Consider the following 18,900-nt stretch of genomic DNA (forward strand, 5'->3'; position numbering starts at 1 on the left):
GATCCCACACGTGTTCTCCAGATTTCTACGTGCAGGAAGTTCTTCTGGAGCGTAGCCACCTCATCACGGGCCACACTTCGTACCTCACCCTTTGGGGCCTCCTGGGGCCTGAGTCTAGTTATAAGCAAAGCCAGGGTGGGGGAAGGTGGTCAGGAGTGTCCCACAGGGACCCCGCCCCAGGGGGAGACATTCTGGTTCTTCAGGTAAAGGAAGACTGACCTCTTCAGGCAGAGACCGAAGGTGGCTCTTCTGGCAAAAAAGGCAGCGGAACAAAGGGGTTGGAGGCCCCCCAGCTTCCTCAGTGACTGCCCACAGCCCCCACCCCAATTCCCAGGGTCCCATTCCTTCCCAACCAACAGCCCAGCTTTAAAAGATGCCCTGACAGCCGGACCCGGGAAGGAGACTCTGGACGCACCGGCTGCTTTGGCTGTTCATCCCCAGTTGCCCTGGGTGCACAGTGCTGGCTCTGTGTCGTTGGTGGCCGTGTCAGCCGCACTTAATTCTGCCATACTTTCCACCCACCGCACCTTGCCATCTTTGGTCTTTCTCAATTGGGGGTGGTGCTTCCTCCCATGGATCCTGCCCTTGGCCTGCCCCTGAGCCACAAGGTCTCTCTGCCTCTGCCCTCACCCACAGCCCACCCTCCTCCTGCCTTGCTCCCCCAGGGTCTGGTCACTTCTTTCTACTGGTTCTGGCTTCAGCCCTGAGCGTCGGGAGCTCCTAGCCAGTCTCAGGGTGAGGAGCCAACAGAGGCCGCAGGACCTGGGGCCACATTCACTGTCCTCCAGTGGACAGGGGTCAATTGCCCTGCCCAGCAGAAGGTCTGAGGAGAGCTCTTAGAGCTGACCCGAAGGGAGAATCCAGGGTGTCACCTTGGAGAATCTGTACCTTGAGCCCGGGGGTTTGCATCTAGAGGTTTATTGTAAAGCAGGCCCAGGTTGGCCTCTCACCTGGGCCACAGCTGCCCAGGCGTCTGGCCCAGTTACTCTTATAAGCTGTAGAGTCACTGTCGTACAGGTGCTGTATTTCACAAAAGGAAACACGCACCTTGGGCAGAAAACAAAGACTCCACAGACCAAGTACCTCTTGTAACTGGAGGAGGGGAACTGAGGCTGGCTGTTGCAGGGGTCCTGAGGTTCCACATGCCTGGGTCAGGCCACAGCATGGGCACCCACCTCCCTGCCCCCTGCGTGGCCCAACAAGGGAGCAGACATGTCACTGTGGGTCAGGTAGAGGGACCAGATGCTGATCCGCTGATCCCCAGATCCTGCGGCCAGCAAGCCATCTGCGGCAAAGGCCACACAGTGGACGGTGGCACTGTGGAAGGACAGTACGGCCAGTGGCTTCATCGTCCGCCAGTGAAACACTCGGACCCGGTGGTCCCAGCCTGCAGTGGCCAGGATCTTGTGGTCTGGCCGGATCTTGACATCAGCGATCCCAGGATTCATGAGTTCATGAGTTCTGCATACCTAGAAGATCAAGAGCAGCAGAGAGAACCACGAAATGGCTTTTAAGACTTGTCCCAGGGGCTCCCACCTGTGGGCAGCCCTGGTCTGGCAGGCAGAACAAGGAGGGAAATGCAGGCCGCCAAGATGGCCATAAGCTCCTGCAAACTTACCCCCTACATCCCAGGAGCCAGGCACAGACCCACTGAGGGGAGCATCCTAACTGCTGCCCTTGGCCAAGTCCTTGCGTAAGACTTCAGGCCCTTCCCTCAGAGAGCCCCCAAGGTCCTGCAGAGCTGCTCCCCTACACAAGGTCTGGGAGGAACTCAAGGGCTGCTCTATTTCTCTGCCTGTCAGGCCTTCAGGAAAGACCTCAGTGGGCTCGGTCCTAGGTTTCCTCATCACAGAAATACACTGCACTCTGGCGTCTAAGCAAGATGCATCTCCAGCTTGAGAGCAGCATAAACTCATGCCTACCCACAGCATGGGGAGGATGAGAGACACCAAGTCCATCTTCAGTGACAGGGCTGACGGGCCACCAAGCAGAGAGCCAGTGGGCACAGGCAGGACCTGTGGGGGACAACAGTGAAGGTGCAGAGTGCAGGAGCTCCTGAAGGGCCTGCCACACTGGCCGTGGCCGAAACCTTAGTCCCTAGCTTGGTTCTGAGTGGAGGGCAGGCAAAACAAAACAAGGAGGTACACAGGCATGTTCTATCTGCACGGAGATACCGGGAGCCAACCTCTTTCTGGACACTGAGTGCTCCCATAGTCAGTGCTAGGTGATGACCCCTTACCGACACATGCCTCCCTGCAGCAGGTAGGGAATCAGAGCTGCCTTTGTGGTCACAGCTATTCGTGGTTACATGGCACTGTCTCATGCATTGCAATCTGGCAACTCCATTTTGTCCATTGCGATGGACACTAAATGACAAAGGCACTTTGCCGTCATTGTGACAATACACAGTAGCCACTTCCTTCTACTGATTCTGGGTGTACCACAAGCTCTTATTGACCTGAAGTTGCCTTTGCTATCCCTTACCAGCACACCGTTTTCTCCTAGTTCACTTCCCCATGGGGCCACGGTGGTTTTGGTTAAGAATCACTCACCTATGCAAAGATAACACAGGGGAAAAGGAAGAAACACGGAAAAGCCATTTGCGATATTCCTTGGAAGCAAAAGAAATTGTCACCAAGGATTTCTTTTGCCATGATTTAATAAAATAAAACCTCATGAAGCAGTTATCTCCATAAAACAAGAACAAGAAGTAGCAAAACACAGAGGAGGAAAACTGAACTGACAGAGCTCAGGCAAGAAGAGGAAGACCTCAAAGAAATGGAGGGGAATGGGAAATGGCAGAAGGAGACTGGAACAAGATAGTAGGAACAGGAATGATACAAAGCGAGCAAAGTGAAAGGGAAAACAAAGAGTTACAATGGACTGGAGAGAAAACAGCAGACATGGAAGAAAGGCAGAGGTGCTCTATTCAGTGGTTTAGAAAATCAATTGTAATTTCTAGAAAAACTGAAGCCTTATGATCCAGATCCAAAGACAGGCTACAGGATGGTCAATTTTAAAATACACCTTAGGAAAATCACTGGACTTGACAGCTTAAAAAGTCCTTTCGGTCGTCAGAAAAAGAGCATGTCAATTGTGAGGTAGGGTTCGGCTGTTCTCAAAATGTTCCGCAGCCACATTTGTGCCAGAAGACAGCAGAGGCTGCAAAGGCAGTCGTGGTCCAAGAATTTTATATCCAGCCAAACTGCCGCTCAAGTATAAAAACAATGGACAAGCATTTTTGAACATGTAAGAACTTAAAGAATTTGCTCCTGTAAGCTCTTCTTGAAGGACTGGAAGATTAACTCCAGTGTCATGAGAGATAACCAGAGAACTTTAGGAGATGATCTGGCAAAAGCAAGGAATCTACTTACCAGTGGGATTAGGTCTAAAACAATACATGGATTATGGGTACAGAACCAGTTATGTAAATAACCAAAATATGGGAGCATAGTGAGATGGGCTGTTTGTTAAATTCACTGATTTGCTCATCTTTTGTCATTTGGGGCATAACATACAATAGTCATCCTCATACTTGAGAGATTATCTGACAAGCCACTGTGAGTAATGACAAAAACAACATGACTTTCTTCCCCAACCCTGACACTAGATGCCATGTTTTCCTAGTATCTGCCCTTGTATTTTTCCATAAATATACTCAACAGATTTATAATTAAATTTCAAAGTTAAATCCAGATCTGTGCTACGTGTAAGAGAGACACAGAAAGACTGACTGGCAAAGATGTACCAGAAGAGTGTGGACAACAGAGACAGGAGTCCGGTGTCAGTAACAGGAAACACTGAATTCAGAGCAAAAAGCAAGAAGACAGACTATGTACCATATTTACCAATGACAAAGGGTACAATTTGCAATGAAAATCTATAACTGTTGGTTCTAAAGACAAATGGGCATTCATTCACCAACCAAGAGCAACAGGAATGTGGCTATGATGGAGTAACTGGCACCAGACCAGTCCTCATGTTATAGACTACCATCAAACTGGACAAAAGATACCAAGCAATCTCGTGTGGGCGGGCTGTGGACAGCAGGAGGGAGGGGTAGCTGATGGGGTGAGCCTCGCAAACACTCTGGCAGCAACCTGCCCAGGGACATGTCCTAGCCATGAAATCTAGGTGTGCACAGAGGCCACATGAAGCTGAAGAGGCAGAGATCAGTGTGGAGGCAGCTGGAGTGGCTAGATCTGTGGGGTGAGCCAGCAGCATGGAGGGAACTGGGGGAGGGACTGAAAGCTGCATCTGGGTTCCCCATCAGTCCTTGTGAGAGCTGGGCTATGCGTGCTCAGGACACCACATGAGGTTTACCGGATAGGGACTACAGCAGAATGAGATGGAACAGATACAGGAGATCAGCTGTGACCCTGGGTCCAGCCGGCCCAAGCACAAATACCACCTGACAACCCAGCACTGGCTGGGATGCCACAGTGGTCTTGCTTCAGGAATAAGGGTCACATGTTTGGGTAGGGCCCACACTGGAACAATGCTAGAGACGGAGCTCTCCGTGGCCTGAAAGAGAGGCAGAGCTCAGAAGGTGAGTCCTATCACATCAGAGGAGCCTGGGAAGGACCATGGGCTTTCCAAGTATCTGCCCTGACAGAGCAAAAAGCCAAGCTGCCACAAGCTCAAGGTGAACCCTAACTACCTGCCTGCAAGAACAAAAGTAAATATCCTTCAGAGCAAAAGATTAGAGTTCGGAGTCTCCACCACATATCACTTACAGTGTTGAGCACACAAACAGAAAAATTATTAGACACGCAAAGAAGCAGGAATATATGACCCACAATCAACCGGAAAAAAAAAAGTGGTTAACAGAAACTGGCCCAGAATGGCACAGATGTTGAACATATCAGACAAAAACTTTAAAGCAGCTATTTAAGTATGTTCAAAAAAAAAATGAAAGAAAACGCATTCAAGTAATTATAAAGAACAATTTCCCTGATGAGTGAACGGACAGGAATTATTAGCAGAAAAATGGAGATTATAGAAAAGAACCAACTCAGAACACCCAACATATTATGTTAAAGGAGAAGAACAAAGTCAGAGGCCTGACACTACCTGACTTCAGGACTTACTATAAAGCTGTAGTGGTCAAGACAGTGTGGTACTGATGAAAGAAGGGACAGATCAAAGAAGCAGCACAGAGAGCCCAGAAACAGACCCACACAGAGTCAAGTCATCTTGGACAAAGGAGCAAAGGAAACATAACGAAGGGAAAGATATTCTTTTTAATAAGCATTGCAGGAAAAACTGGACATCCACATGCAAAAATAGGAGTCCAGACAAAGACCTCACTCCTCTAATTCACAAAAAGTAACTTGAAATGAATCACAGACCTGAATATAAAACACACTATAAAAATCATAAAAGATAACAAAGGACAAAAACCTAGATGACCTTGGGCTTGGCAATGATATTTTATTTTAGTTTTGGGGTTTTTTTTTTTTAGGTTTTTTTTTTTAAAGATTTTATTTATTTTTGTGTGTGTGTGAGAGAGAGACAGCACATTATATGTGAACAGGAGCAGTGGGATGGACAGAGGGAGAAGCAGACTCCTCACTGTGCAGGGAGCCTGATGCAGAACTCGATCCCAGGACCCTGGGCTCATGACCTAAACTGAAGCCAGATGCTTAACCAACTGAGCCATTCAGGGGCCCAGCAATGACATTTTGGACACAATACCAAAGGCACGATCCATGAAAGAAAGAACTGATAAGCGAAGCTTCACTGAAATTACAATTTTCTGCTCTGTGAAAGATATTGGCAAGATAATGAAAAGACAAGCCACAGAACAGGAGAAAATGTTTGCAGAAGACACATCTGATAAAGAACTATTAACCCGGGGCACCTGGGTGGCTCAGTGGGTTAAGCCGCTGCCTTCAGCTCAGGTCATGATCTCAGGGTCCTGGGATTGAGTCCCACATCGGGCTCTCTGCTCAGCAGGGAGCCTGCTTCCCCCTCTCTCTCTCTCTCTCTGCCTGCTTCTCTGTCTACTTGTGATATCTCTCTGTCAAATAAATAAATAAAATCTTAAAAAAAAAAAGAACTATTAACCCAAATGTACAAAGAACCATTAAGATTCAATAATAAGAAAACAAACGACCTGACTAAAAAATGGGCAAAAGACCTTAATACACACTTCTCCAAAGAAGATCAACACATAGCAATAAGCACATGAAATGTGCTTTTGTCATACGTTATCAGGGAAATGCACAATAGAACAACTAAGATAACACTGCACCTCAACTGTATTTCAATAACAGTGACAAGGAAAAAAAACAGATAACTACTATACACTTGTTAGAATGGCCCAAGTCCAGAACACTGACAATACCAAATGCTCATGAGGATGTAGAGCTACAGGAACTCTCCTTCACTGCTGGTAGGAATGCAAAATGCTACAGCCACTTTGGAAGGCAGCTTGATGGTATCTTAACAAAACTAAACATACTCTCACCATGTGATCCAAAACGGCATGCTTTGGTATTTACCCAAAGGAGCTGAAAATTTATATCCATACAAAAAACTGTAGGGCGCCTGGATGGCTCAGTTAAGCTTCCAACCCTTGCTTTCAGCTCAGGTCATGATCTCAGGCTCATGAGATCAAGCCCCGAGTCAGTCTCTGTGCTGGGTGTGGAGCCTGCTTAAGAGTCTCTCTTTTCCCCTTCCCTCCACTCCCCACCATGCCAAATACCATATATCAGTGTTTACAGCAGCTTTACTCGTAACTGCTAAAACCTGGAAGCAACCAAGATGTCCTTTAATAGGTGAATGGGTAAGTAAACTGTGATGCATCCAGACAATGGAATTTCAGTGCTAAAAAGAGATGAGCCGTCGAACTATAAAAGACACAGAGGACCTTTAAATGTGTATTTCTCACTGAAAGAGGCCAATCCAAAAAGGCAACAGACTGTATGATTCCAGCCTTATAATGTTCTGGAAAAGGCAAAACCAAACCATAAAGACAGCAAGAGAAATCAGTACTTGTCAAGGGTCAGTGTGGGAGAAGGCATGACCGGGCAGAGCACAGAGGATCTTTAGGGCAGTGAAAACACGGTGTGTGATACTGTAATGGTAGATACACATCATTATACCTTTGTCTAAACCCAGAGAATGCACACCACCAAAAGTGAACTTGCTGTGAACTGTAGACTCTGGTGATAATGTGTCAGTGGAGATCTGTCTGTTGTACCAGTTGTCCCACTTTGGTGTGCTGTCGATAATGGGGGAGGCTGTGTACGCACAGGGGTGAGGGGCAATGGGCATGCGGGATATGTCTGTACCTTCCTCTCAAGTTTGCTGTGAACCTAAAACTGTTCTGAAAAAAAGTCTTTTATTTAAACAAAAGAAGAAAAGGGGCACCTGGGTGGCTTAGTTGCTTTAAGTTCTACCTTCAGCACAGGTCATGATCCTGGAGTCCTGGGACTGAGCCCTATATCAGGTTCCCTACTCAGCAGAGAGCCTGCTTCTCCCTCTGCCCCTCATCCTGCTCATGTCTGCTCTCCCTCCCTCCCCACCCCGTCTCACTCTCTCAAATAAATAAAAAAAATCTTAAAAAAAAAAAGAACCACAATAGAAAATGGAGAATGGAGCAGCTCAGTAACTGAAATGAAAAACTTGTGGGATAGGCTTAGTGGCAGATTATAAATCATTTTGAAAAGACAGTTAACTAGAGGACATGTCAATAAACATTATTCAATCTGAAGAACAGAGAGAGGAACATGATTGAAGAAAACGGAACAGAGCCTCAGGGAGTATGGAATGATACTCAACTGTCTAATTTATGGGAGTTCCAGGAGAGCGAGACTACTGAAAACCACAGATGACCAAAACCTTGAAAGCCGCCATGAAGTGAGATGCATGGTGTGTTTAGGAATAATGATGAGATACAATGAACTCTTATTCGAAACTATGGACACCAGATGACAATGGAACAACACCTTTAAAGTGCATGAAGGAAACAAAACCATTATCCCTAGATTCTTTTTCCAAAAAGAGGATGAAATAGACATTGTTCATAAACCGAAGCTAGAGAATCTTTTGTCAGAAGAACTACACTTCAAGAAATGCCAAAGGGTATTCTTCCAGATAAAGGGAAATAAAACCAGACAGCAACTGGGATCTACAGGAAAAGCACCAGAAATGGTACCAGATGGGTAAATATAAACTCCAGTTGACCCTTGTACAACACGCAGGTTAGGGGTGCTGACTCCCCATGCAGCTGAAAACCCATTTTATCACTTCTGACTCCCCCAAAACTACCAACAGCCTTCTGGTGACCGGAAGCCTTACTGATGACATGAAGAGTTAACATGTAATTGGTATGCTATATGTATTATATATCCTGCATATTCTTGCAATAAGCTAGAGATAAGAAAATATTAATAAAATCTTAAGGAAGAGAAAACACATTTATAGTACTATTCCTTGTTTATATTAAAAAAAAACCCTGGGGGTGACTGGGTGGCTCAGTCGGTTACGCTCCTGGTTCTCGATTTCAGCTCAGGTCTTGCTCTCAGGTTTAATAACTGATAGTTTAATGCAAAGCCAATAACATTGAAAAGTTTATAAGGCATGCAGAAGTAAAATGTACAACTGTGGCAGAAGAAAGGGTAGGAGGGTGGTAAATGGAATCCTTCTAGCATGGGGTATGACACACGTTGGGGGAGTGGCGCAGCAGCACTAACTGAGTAGGGCTGGGTACATGAACGATGTGTACCATGAACCTGCAAGGAGCCGCTCAGAAGAAAATGGTAAGAGCGATATCAAAGAAACCAAGAGAGGAAATAAAATGGAAAACCAAAAAATGAATATTTGATTAACACACAAGAAGGCAGGAAAGGAGTAAAAGAGGGTCAAAAACAGAAGTGACAACTAGAGAACCAGGATCAAGATAGCAGGCTTAAGGCCAGGCACATTACTAATTCTATTAAGTGCAAACAGACTGAATGCTCCAATCAGAAGGCAGAGATTGTCAGGAAGGACTGAAAAGCAAGACAGCCAAAGATCCATTTTAAATATAAAGAGACGGACCTAGGTTGAAAATACGGGAGACATGCCTCAAAAAGAGGAAACCGGAGGAAGTTGGTGCTGCTGCATTAGCTTCAGACTAAATCGACCCCAAGACAAAGGATGTGTTACACCAGAAACTAAGGTAACATTCGCTGGGTGTCAACTACACTTCCATTTTAAAAAAAATTAAATTACTATTTAAAAAAAAAGACATGACAAGAGCTACAGAAGGATATTTCATGATGACCATTCAGCTGGATGTGGTCACCACCTTAAATGTACATAATGACAGCGCTTCAAAATTCATGAAGCAAAGCAGACAGAAAGGGGGAAATAGGCACATTCACGACCACACTCAAAGATCCAAAGACCTCACTCAGTAACTGGCGAAAAACTAGATGAAACGATCGGCATGGATACGGCAGATGCGAATGCCACCAACCACCTTGACCAAGGTCGTGCTGATGGAATGCTCCGCCCAATAAATGCGTAACACACGCGCACACCAAGATGTAATGCAGTGTGTGCTGGGCCAAACACAAGCCTCAATAAATAGCTAAATGTTGACATTGTGCAGGTTCCTTCACTGACAGCAGAATGAAGCTAGATGAAAGATATCTACAAAATCAACAAATATTTGGAAATTAAGTAATTTACTTCTAAGGAACAACTGGATCAAAGAAGAAATCGTCAGGGACAACAGCAAGTATTTCGAACTGAACAAAAATGAAGACACAGAAATCAAAATTTGTGGGCCAGACCCCAAAGGCTGGTGAGTTGGTTGGGAGCTGACTCCCCCACAGTCCAGTGGGGAGCCAGGACAAACCCGGAGAAGCACCTAGGTCTGTGGATACCATCAACGGGCAGATTCACACAGTTGGAGGCCCCACTAGATGTTCCGTAACAGGCAGCCCTCTCGGCCTCTGGAAGGAATAAGAATGCCTGGGCAACGTTTATGGTACAAAAGAGCAGCAATGAGACCCAATCCGTGTGCAAAGCCAGCTCTGCGAGAGAGATACCTACATCTGAAGACAAGTTGAAGGCAAAAGATTTTTTTTTTTAAGCTATAAAAGGAAGTAGTATAATCAGAAGAAACCTGGCATGAACCATATTAAGAGTTGGCAAAACAGGGTTTTAGGCAAAAATCCTTCTCGGGGATAACAAGAGTCACAAAAGTATAAAGGTTCAATTCCCCAGGAAGGTGACTGTGTTAAACCTGGATGTTCCTAAGCCAGCTCCAAAGTGCAGAAGAACACACAGGATGCCAGAGAAGTTGCCAAGATGTGTCTTGGGGCCGGGGTCTCCCTGCCCCTTCCCGAGGCGCCCAGTCACACGGACAGTGTCGGACTGCACAGCCCCCATGGCTGCCTGAGCACATGCAGGGACGGCCGTGCACCCAGCAACGAGAAGCACTTCCTTCCCACACACATGTGGAATACTTATGTCAACGGGACTGGCCTCCACATTTCAAAGAGCTGATATCATTCAGACCTTATTCTCCGACCACAACGGCATTGAGTTAGAAATCCAAAAATTAAAAAAAAAAAAAAAAAAAAAAAAAACTGGGGAGAAAGAAAAAATCAAACATTTGGAAACAAAAAAACACTCTGATCAGCTCAGTGGTCAAAGAACAAGCAAAAATTGGGTCCCCCCCAGAATGAAGACAGTGACATCTCCCAACGTGGGATGCAGCTAGAGGGCTGCAGAGAGGCCGCAGCTGTCACTGGGGGTTGGTCGGCAGAGAGAACAAGTGGGTTCCATACCCAGTTCAAGTCAGAGCAACAGACCAAGCTCCAGAAAACACAGGAGGAAGGAAGGGAAATATCAGAACAGAAATGATGAAACAGAAAAGGCTTTTTTTTTTTTGGCTTTTTTTTCTTTTTCTTCTTTTAAACCATAAGAGACTTTTCATGATAGAAAAAAAGATTTTAAAGATCAACAAAGATAAGACTGGGACAGTTTTGTAAATACAGTAGACTCTATCTACATAGTCATTTCAAACAACTAAAAAAGAGGTAGTATAAAAAATATCTTAGGCTTCTGGGTGGCTCAGTTGGTTAAGCAACTGCCTTCAGCTCAAGTCATGATCCTGGAGTCCCAGAATCAAGTCATGCATCGGGCTCCCAGCTCCACAGGGAGTCTGCTTCTCCCTCTGATCTTCTCCCCTCTCATGCTCTCTCTCACTGTCTCTCTCTCAAATAAATAAATAAAATCTTAAAAAAAAAGAAATAAAATATCTTAAAGGTTTTTATGCCCAGAGACAAATCGTTAGAAAAAGGTAACTTACGACCCTCCCCCTCAAAATCTGGAAACCTCAATCAGTCCAAGAAGAAAATCAAGCCTTCCTTGCAGAGAAAACACCTGTCCCAGTAGAAAACAGCGACCCATGGCCACTCACCAAAAAGACCCCCTACCAGCTTATCCAGAGGTCAGAAGAGGAGGGGATGCCTGCCTTGATTCTGGGACTCCCCATATCCCGACACCATAAGCAAAGAGGGGTAACAGGGGAGGGGGTGCAGCTTAGTTTACTGAGAGGCCGACTGATGGCCCCAAACAATTCCGATGGAGTCCCACCACACGGACCGACAGGCTCTGTAACGGGTTATTTTAAAACTGTGTGGTTGTTTTGATGTCATAAAAGCCAAATAACGCAATCCATTTAAGTTAACTAATTTGAGAAGAAAAGCCCCAAGTCTGACAGCTCAATGCCTATTCACAATCCAGATTCTTTCTCCACTAGGAGCAGAAGGAGGATCTTCTACAATGAGACCCTTGCAAAACCTGACAGCAAACTTGCATGCCGTCCAAGCTGTAGCGTGTGGGTGGCTCGCTACAGCCCTGGCCTCCTCGTGGCACGGCCTGGGCTCCTGGCCAGTGCCATCAGCACTCAGGCAGACCCCCAGCGACCTGCCCAGTCACCTCCATGCCTGCCCCACATCTCATGGTCAGGGACCCCCCCTACTCTTCCAGGGCTCTGGCCAGTACCTGGCCCCCCAACTGGGGCACCACGATGTCCAGGCCACCAAGTGGCACATGCCAGAGAAGGACTGCGGGAGCCAAGGCCACTGTGCATGGGTGAGAAGGCACAGTAGGCTGGAAATGAGAACTGATGACCATCACCACCCCTCATCCTTTTCTCTTCTGTGGACTTTGCCCTAAGCCAGGGGTAGCCAGGGGACCCCTGGGCTCAGAGCCATGGACTCCCTGGAACCCATGTGGGGCACTGCTTCGGGGTCACCTCCTTCATATTCTATCTTTATGTGAATTTGTTAACAGGGGGAGTATTTCCCAGGGAGAAAAGGGCTGCTTTCAAGTCTGCTCTTGCTGACGATCACCAAGAACCCAAGGCAAGGGGAAGAGGAATTTGAATTTCCATAGACGCCCCGGAGCCGTGGTTCTCACACACTGGAAGCTGGGTCTAGGGCACAGAACACCTTCCATGCCATGTTACTAACTGGGAGGAACGAAGATGCCCAGGACTGCCCACGGGGGCAGGAGTGACTCTGGTCCCCAAGCGAAGGCAGAAAGTAGGCTCCCCTGGCAGGAAAGAAGAGAAGCAGCAGCAGAAGCTCTGACGGCGACCTCAACCATGAGAGGCCAGTCCCTGTCCTGCACTTGTATTCCCGAGGAGGAGACTCCCGAGGAGGGTCCAACAGGGTCCGTTCATGGTCACAGCCGCCAGAGCCTTGCTTATTCTTCTGTGTTCCTGAGATGCCTACAGGGAGTTGAGTTGTGTCCACAATTTGCTTGGTCTCAGGTCCATAGGTCCTGCCACTGACAATTTAGAGGGCGGGGCCTGGGAGAAAGGGCAGCAGACGCACAGCAGGACAAGGGGACGCGTGGCCAACCAGCCGTGGGTGCACCTCGGGGAAGTGTGGTTGATCCGATTCCCAGTTCAGGCTGGCTGCAGGGGTGGGGAGGGGAGGTGGTGGTTCAATATTACTTAAAGGCCTAAAAATACTGCTGGCCGTAAATCAGCCCCTGCTTCAAGGCCATGGGCCCTGCCCAAGTGTGGGAGGAAGGAGCAGGTCTGCACACCACCTGTGTCTGACGACAGCCAAAGCCCGATCCCCTGGAGGCTGGAGGAAAAGCCACCTCTGGAAGGCAAGCGAGTGGCCCAGCATTGGCACGTGCCCCTGAGGCCACAGTGTCCTGAGGAGGGTGGCCCCAGGCTCCTCGTCACTGCCATGGTCCCTGGCCGCACCCATCCCGGATAAGGACCCTCTGGGAGGGATCCCTGGCCACTAGTGGCTCTCACAGCACATGACCTCAGGTGCCAGGAATGTGCACGCGGCGCGGCCGCCATCTGGTTCTCATTACCCACGCTCTGCTGCGGGAAACCTCATCTACGTCTCCGCTCCCAGCGCCCGCCTGGGAGAGATTGATTTGGGCTCATTAGAGACTCCAGCAGCGGGTTGTGAGGTGAGGCCCATCTGTGCCCACGTGGCTCAAGGGCCAGGGAAGGCAGCTGCAGCAGAGGGCCAGCACGGTGCACCAAGGACCTCGGGGCGAGGATGCCCGTGGACGCCTGTGGGCACCGGTCCCTGACACTTCCTCCTCAGGGGCCTTGTGTCACAACCTGAAAACCTCCAGGGCCTCTGAGGCCAACTCGGAACCTGACATGCAGCCATTCTCAGTGGCTGTGCTCAGCGGGAGGAGCACTGTCCTCCTGCTTTGATGTGCGCTGCTGAGTGGGGCCCTGAGCCCCGAGTAACACCGTCGTCACGTAACCACCACGTCCGCCCCGCAGTGCCTGGTTCCCCTTCTGCTTTAACTTTCAAATTCATTAATAATCCTCTGTGCTTTAACTTTTCAGTTCATCAGTACAGTAAAAGTTCATCTCTGGACTGGAACGTGCCCCATAAATTTAAGTCTTAAGTTCCAGCAGCTGTTTCCCCAGCAAGCCGGCGGAGACCAGGCAGATCTCGGCCAGGTCGGCAGGAGGGGACCCTTCTTGGGGTCCTGGGGGTACTGCAGTCTGGGGTGGGGTTCTCAGGGAAGCACCCCGAGTCTTCAGCCTTTTGCAAGGTCAGGCTGATGAAACTCAAGCCACAGTGGGATGGAGCCCTGGACCCCACAGTGGGAAGGTGGAGGTCCAGGCTTGCCCCCACCAGGCTCAAGAAACAGGAAGGAGGGGTGTAAGACAGAACTCCAAGGCCTACCTGGCTGGGCGCAACACCCAGTGAGATGCCCTCCTCTGCTGAGGACAGGAAGACCCAGCACCAACCTGGCTCTGCCCCAGTCTTAAAGATGACAGCCATCACGACGACATTCACTCCCATCCCTGCTCAGGTCCACCATTCCAAGGGCTTGGGGTCTTTCTGCTGGGACAGAGGCATGAGAAGCTCTGCCCCACCAAAGCCAGGCCTGGCCCCATTTGGAGGCCTGTCTAACCCCCCTTTCCCCAGGGCCTCCATGGGCTCTCTAGGACAAAAGAAGGACAGAAAGACAGACAGCTAGTTGCCTTTACTGTAAGTTGGCCATGCACTGGCACAAGCAGATCTGCCGGAGAAAAGCAGTGCTGAGGAAGCATAAACGTGTACCCATCCCTTAATATCACACTGACCCCCTTTCCCCTCTCTTGCTGGGCTCTGGCCGGCCGCTCCCACCCTCAGGTTCCTGTTCTGATCCCACCGGAGAGACACCAGGTAGCCTCACACCAGGAGAGTGGGCAGTTCCTCCCTACCGCTGCTGGCCACTTGCTCTGGATCATTCTTTCTAGGATGCCAATCCCAATTCCAGCTTCAACATGAAAGCACCCTTCCCAGGTCTCCCTCTGCCTGAGCTGTGTCTGTGTCTGGGCCTCTTTGTCCATTACCATTCCCTCTAGCACCCCACTGCCTCGCTCCTTCTCAGCCTCTGTCTTCGCCAGAACTCCTCACCCACCACTTAAGACCCCTGCCCCAGCTGTCCTGACTCCGTTCCTCTTTCAGGATGACCTGGTGGCAATGCCGCACCGCCCCCCCACCACCCAGGGTAACACCCAGGATGCGTGACACCTGCTAGGCACTGCAGCACGCCCTTAGTTTTCCTGGGGGCCTGCCCCGCCCCTCTCCAACCCACGTTGTGCCAACCCACGTGGGCTTGGTGATGCTTGCCCAGATCTTCTTTCTCTGGCTGTGAGGGTCCAGGCCGGGCGAGTGTGAGGTACAGCAGGCTTGCCAGGCTAGCAGGCAAGGCTTTACCACCTGGTGAGGGGAGATGCCTTCTTCTCCCCCATAGCTCCAGCACAGAGGGGCAGTCCTGTCCTCCAGCACTCCAACGATGAGCACCCAGGTGGGGTCAGGTGCCGAGCCTGCTGCTGCTTCTGCTGGCAGTCTCCCCGAGGGCCATGCATTTCCCAACTGGGGCCCTGTTCCCCAACCAGACCTGGGTTCAGAGCGCTGCCCTTCCACACAGCTTCCACGAGCTAGTCAAGTGGCCAAGTCTCCTCCTTCCAAGGCTTCCTGGCTAATAGGGACTCCTCAGCCACCCCAAGACGCGAGAGTGCACCAGGCCACCCTCTGGGGGCCAAGAGGCATCAAACCTCTCATCCCGTGACCTGCAGTGCCCCTGGGACCTGCCCTCGTGTGAGGCCTGGACAGGAGGCTCCCCAACCCCCAACTCTACCCCCAAGGTCCCAAACAGGGCTGAGGATGCAGGCTGGGCCACTGCAGGCCGAGCACCAGCCACAGGCCCAGATCTGGCCCCCAAGTGCTCCACAAGCCATGTGGGAAGGGAAAGTCCACCGAGACTTCATGGGAAGGTTTTCAGCAACACCCAGCTCTGGCCTGAGGCCTTACACCCCTTCCCTGTCATCGCAGGCAGAGAGGAACAGCTTCCCTGGGGTTGGCCTGCAGACTGCCCTGGGGGGTGTGACTCCGTGGGTTTCTCCACACTGGGTTGGTTTGGGTTGATTAATCAGTTCCTTACTGACCAAATTCCTCTGAGTCTTTGCAAATGGACTTGCCTACCCCTGTACTCTACATGCCTTTTCTCTAGATGGACAAGACGTGACTGCTGTTAACCCGAGGTCTGAGAGAAACCCAAACCATGTGAACGGTTCACAAGCGCCCACGCCCCCTTCTTCCTGCGCCGGCCCCGCAGACAGGCTGGCCTGCACCCCGCCTCGCAGTGATTAATTAGCCAGGGATCTGCAACAACTCCTCTTCATGCCTAAATATTGTTTCAGCCTATCAGACTGTTAGTGCAAAGCAGGATAAATGACACCTCGGGTCTGGCGTACTGACCTGCAGGGCCTGCTGCTCATCCAGGCTCCAGACAGCCAGCGCCTTCTCCGCGGAGCCCGAGACGCCCCTGGCCTTCTGGGAGTCAAAGTCAAAGCCCATGACGGGCTCCGTGTGGCAGGCGACGCGGCTGCACACCTTCCGCTCAGAGACGTCCCACAGGGCCACCGATCCGTCCTCATAGCCGGCCAGGAGGAGTGGGCGGGGACTGGAGTCGGCCTGTGGGGACAGCACAGCAGTCAGCTCCTGAAGAAGGTTCTGGTACATTCTGGAGGAGAAGGGGCTCTGGAGAGGGGCAGCCTCCCTGGCTGGGCCTTGGAGGTGGCCCAGCCAGGTACAGATTCCCCGTGTTCCCCACACGGCAGTAACAGTTTGGAGGCTCTGTGTGTCCCCTTGAGAGCAGACACCAGCAGCATCAGGCTGGCACAGGCCAGCATTGACGCACTCTGAGGACGGAGACTGGAGGGCGCCGAGCCCAAGGTCGCCCGGCACGGCCCCCGCCTCACGCTGCCAGGTCGCTGCTGCTTGCCAGCCGGGACGGGTGCTGCAGTTTCCTCCTGCCTCCTTTCTGCAGGCTGAGACTTGTGGCCACCCCTTCGTGGGGCCGGTCACCTGTCTAGAACTGCCAGCCAAAGGAAATCGCGAACTCCATCTCAATGAAAAATGAACTTTCTGTGCTTTGTCAACGTCACCGCGGAAGCCCCCCACCCCCGCAGGCCTGGTGAGTCGCCAGGGCGCTGACTGGTGTGAGCCGAGCTCTGCCGGCCCTGAGCTATTGTGATGAATGAGGACGCGGGTCAGAGGGCTCTGCACCCGGGACAGACGCCTCGTTTATCTCACCTCGGCAACCACTCCAGGGGAGCGCCACGGTACGCCGTGTCACCCCAGCACTGAAAGTGGCAGCCCCGTGCTTGGTGCCCAGTCTCCAGGACAGGGACCCAGGTTGCTTCTGGGACAAAGCACACGCCTGCCGATGCCTTTTGCTCTTCACTCATCTCTGCATTTCCTGCTGAGCTGCCTGGGGTCAGCGTCACTCAAATGTCAGAAATAACTGAGCACACCCCCTCCCCAGTGAATTTTCCAAGAGCCAGGAGCTCAGCTGAGCCTCCGGGAACTGTGGGCCTGGCCTCTGCATGGTGGTCAGTGGTAAGAATGGGGTCCTGGCGGCAGAGGGGTTGGAGCTGCTAGGCGAGGCTGCCTCCTGGGTCACCTGCAACTCCCAGAACAGTCAGTCCCCTGCTGGCGGCAAGGCTGGCACTGAGCAGAGTACCTGGGCCTCACGGGTCACGGGCTGATGGCACCAGGGAGCCTCTCCTTCCCCACCTGCTGGATCTCCCGTTATGAGCTGTGTGGGTGCTTCCACCTACCCTGAGGGGCTCTAGGTCCCGACGCTGTACACATCACAGAGTGCCCAGAAAGAACCTTTGCTCGGCTAAGCAAGGTGACTGGGTTCAGCCAGAAGGCACCAGATCATGTGTCTAACGAGAACACTATATCCTCTACACCTGGAAGCAGGGCTCTCTCTGTGTATCAGAAGGGGAAACCGAGGCTTTAGGGTGCGATGTATGTCACTGAGGCCCTGGTTAGTGAAGGGAGCCAGGGGGGGCCTGATGCAGAGTGGCTCTTTGATCAGAAGGAGACGGCAGCAACAGACACATGAAAAAGTGCTCCACATCACTCGGCATCAGGGAAATACAAATCAAAACCACAATGAGATATCACCTCACACCAGTCAGAATGGCTAAAATTAACAAGTCAGGAAATGACAGATGCTGGCGAGGATGCGGAGAAAGGGGAACCCTCCTACACTGTTGGTGGGAATGCAAGCTGGTGCAACCACTCTGGAAAACAGCATGAAGGTTCCTCAAAATGTTGAAAATAGAGCTACCCTATGACCCAGCAATTGCACTACTGGGCATTTACCCTAAAGATACAAACGTAGTGATCCGAAGGGGCACGTGCACCCGAATGTTTATAGCAGCAATGTCTACAATAGCCAAACTATGGAAAGAACCTAGAATCTTGATCATCAACAGATGAATGGATAAAGAAGATGTGGTATATATACACAATGGAATACTATGCAGCCATCAAAAGAAATGAAATCTTGCCATTTGCGACGACGTGGATGGAACTAGAGGGTATCATGCTTAGTGAAATAAGTCAATCGGTGAAAGACAACTATCATATGATCTCCCTGATATGAGGACGTGGAGATGCAACATGGGGGGTTATGGGGATAGGAGAAGAATAAATGAAACAAGATGGGATTGGGAGGTAGACAAACCATAAGTGACTCTTAATCTCACAAAACAAACTGAGGGTTGCTGGGGGGGGGTTGGGAGAGGGGGGTGGGGTTATGGACATTGGGGAGGGTATGTTCTATGGTGAGTGCTGTGAAGTGTGTAAACCTGGCAATTCACAGACCTGTACCCCTGGGGATAAAAATACATTATATATTTATAAAAAAAATAAATAATTTTAAAAAAGAAAAAAAAAGGGAGACGGCAGCTAGCCTGGAGGATGTCTCCCGCACATCCACGGAAACGGCTTCGACATTTTTTTTCTGATGATACTACGTGTTCATACATAGAAAGAAAGGCTCCTAGCTTCACTTAGCCTGTGGCAGCCTGTGCCCCTCCCGAGG

The 18,900-nt window shown here is 50.2% G+C and overlaps 1 protein-coding gene across 11 annotated transcripts in view; it reads right to left on the reverse strand.

The window, feature by feature from the left end:
* Nucleotides 1-902: 902 nt before the first annotated feature.
* Nucleotides 903-18,900, reverse strand: part of GNB1L (G protein subunit beta 1 like) — a 58,918-nt gene continuing 40,920 nt past the window's right edge. For all 11 annotated transcript variants that reach the window (XM_046025225.1, XM_046025224.1, XM_046025223.1 and 8 more), the window contains 2 exons: nt 16,257-16,472; nt 903-1,469 (listed from right to left, as the gene is read on the reverse strand). In XM_046025225.1, the coding sequence (XP_045881181.1) occupies nt 1,152-1,469; nt 16,257-16,472 (534 nt within the window). In that variant the 3' untranslated portion in view covers nt 903-1,151. The remainder of the gene's footprint in view (nt 1,470-16,256; nt 16,473-18,900) is intronic.

Source organism: Meles meles, chromosome 12, assembly GCF_922984935.1.
Source record: "Meles meles chromosome 12, mMelMel3.1 paternal haplotype, whole genome shotgun sequence".
In the NCBI taxonomy this organism is placed as follows: domain Eukaryota; kingdom Metazoa; phylum Chordata; class Mammalia; order Carnivora; family Mustelidae; genus Meles; species Meles meles.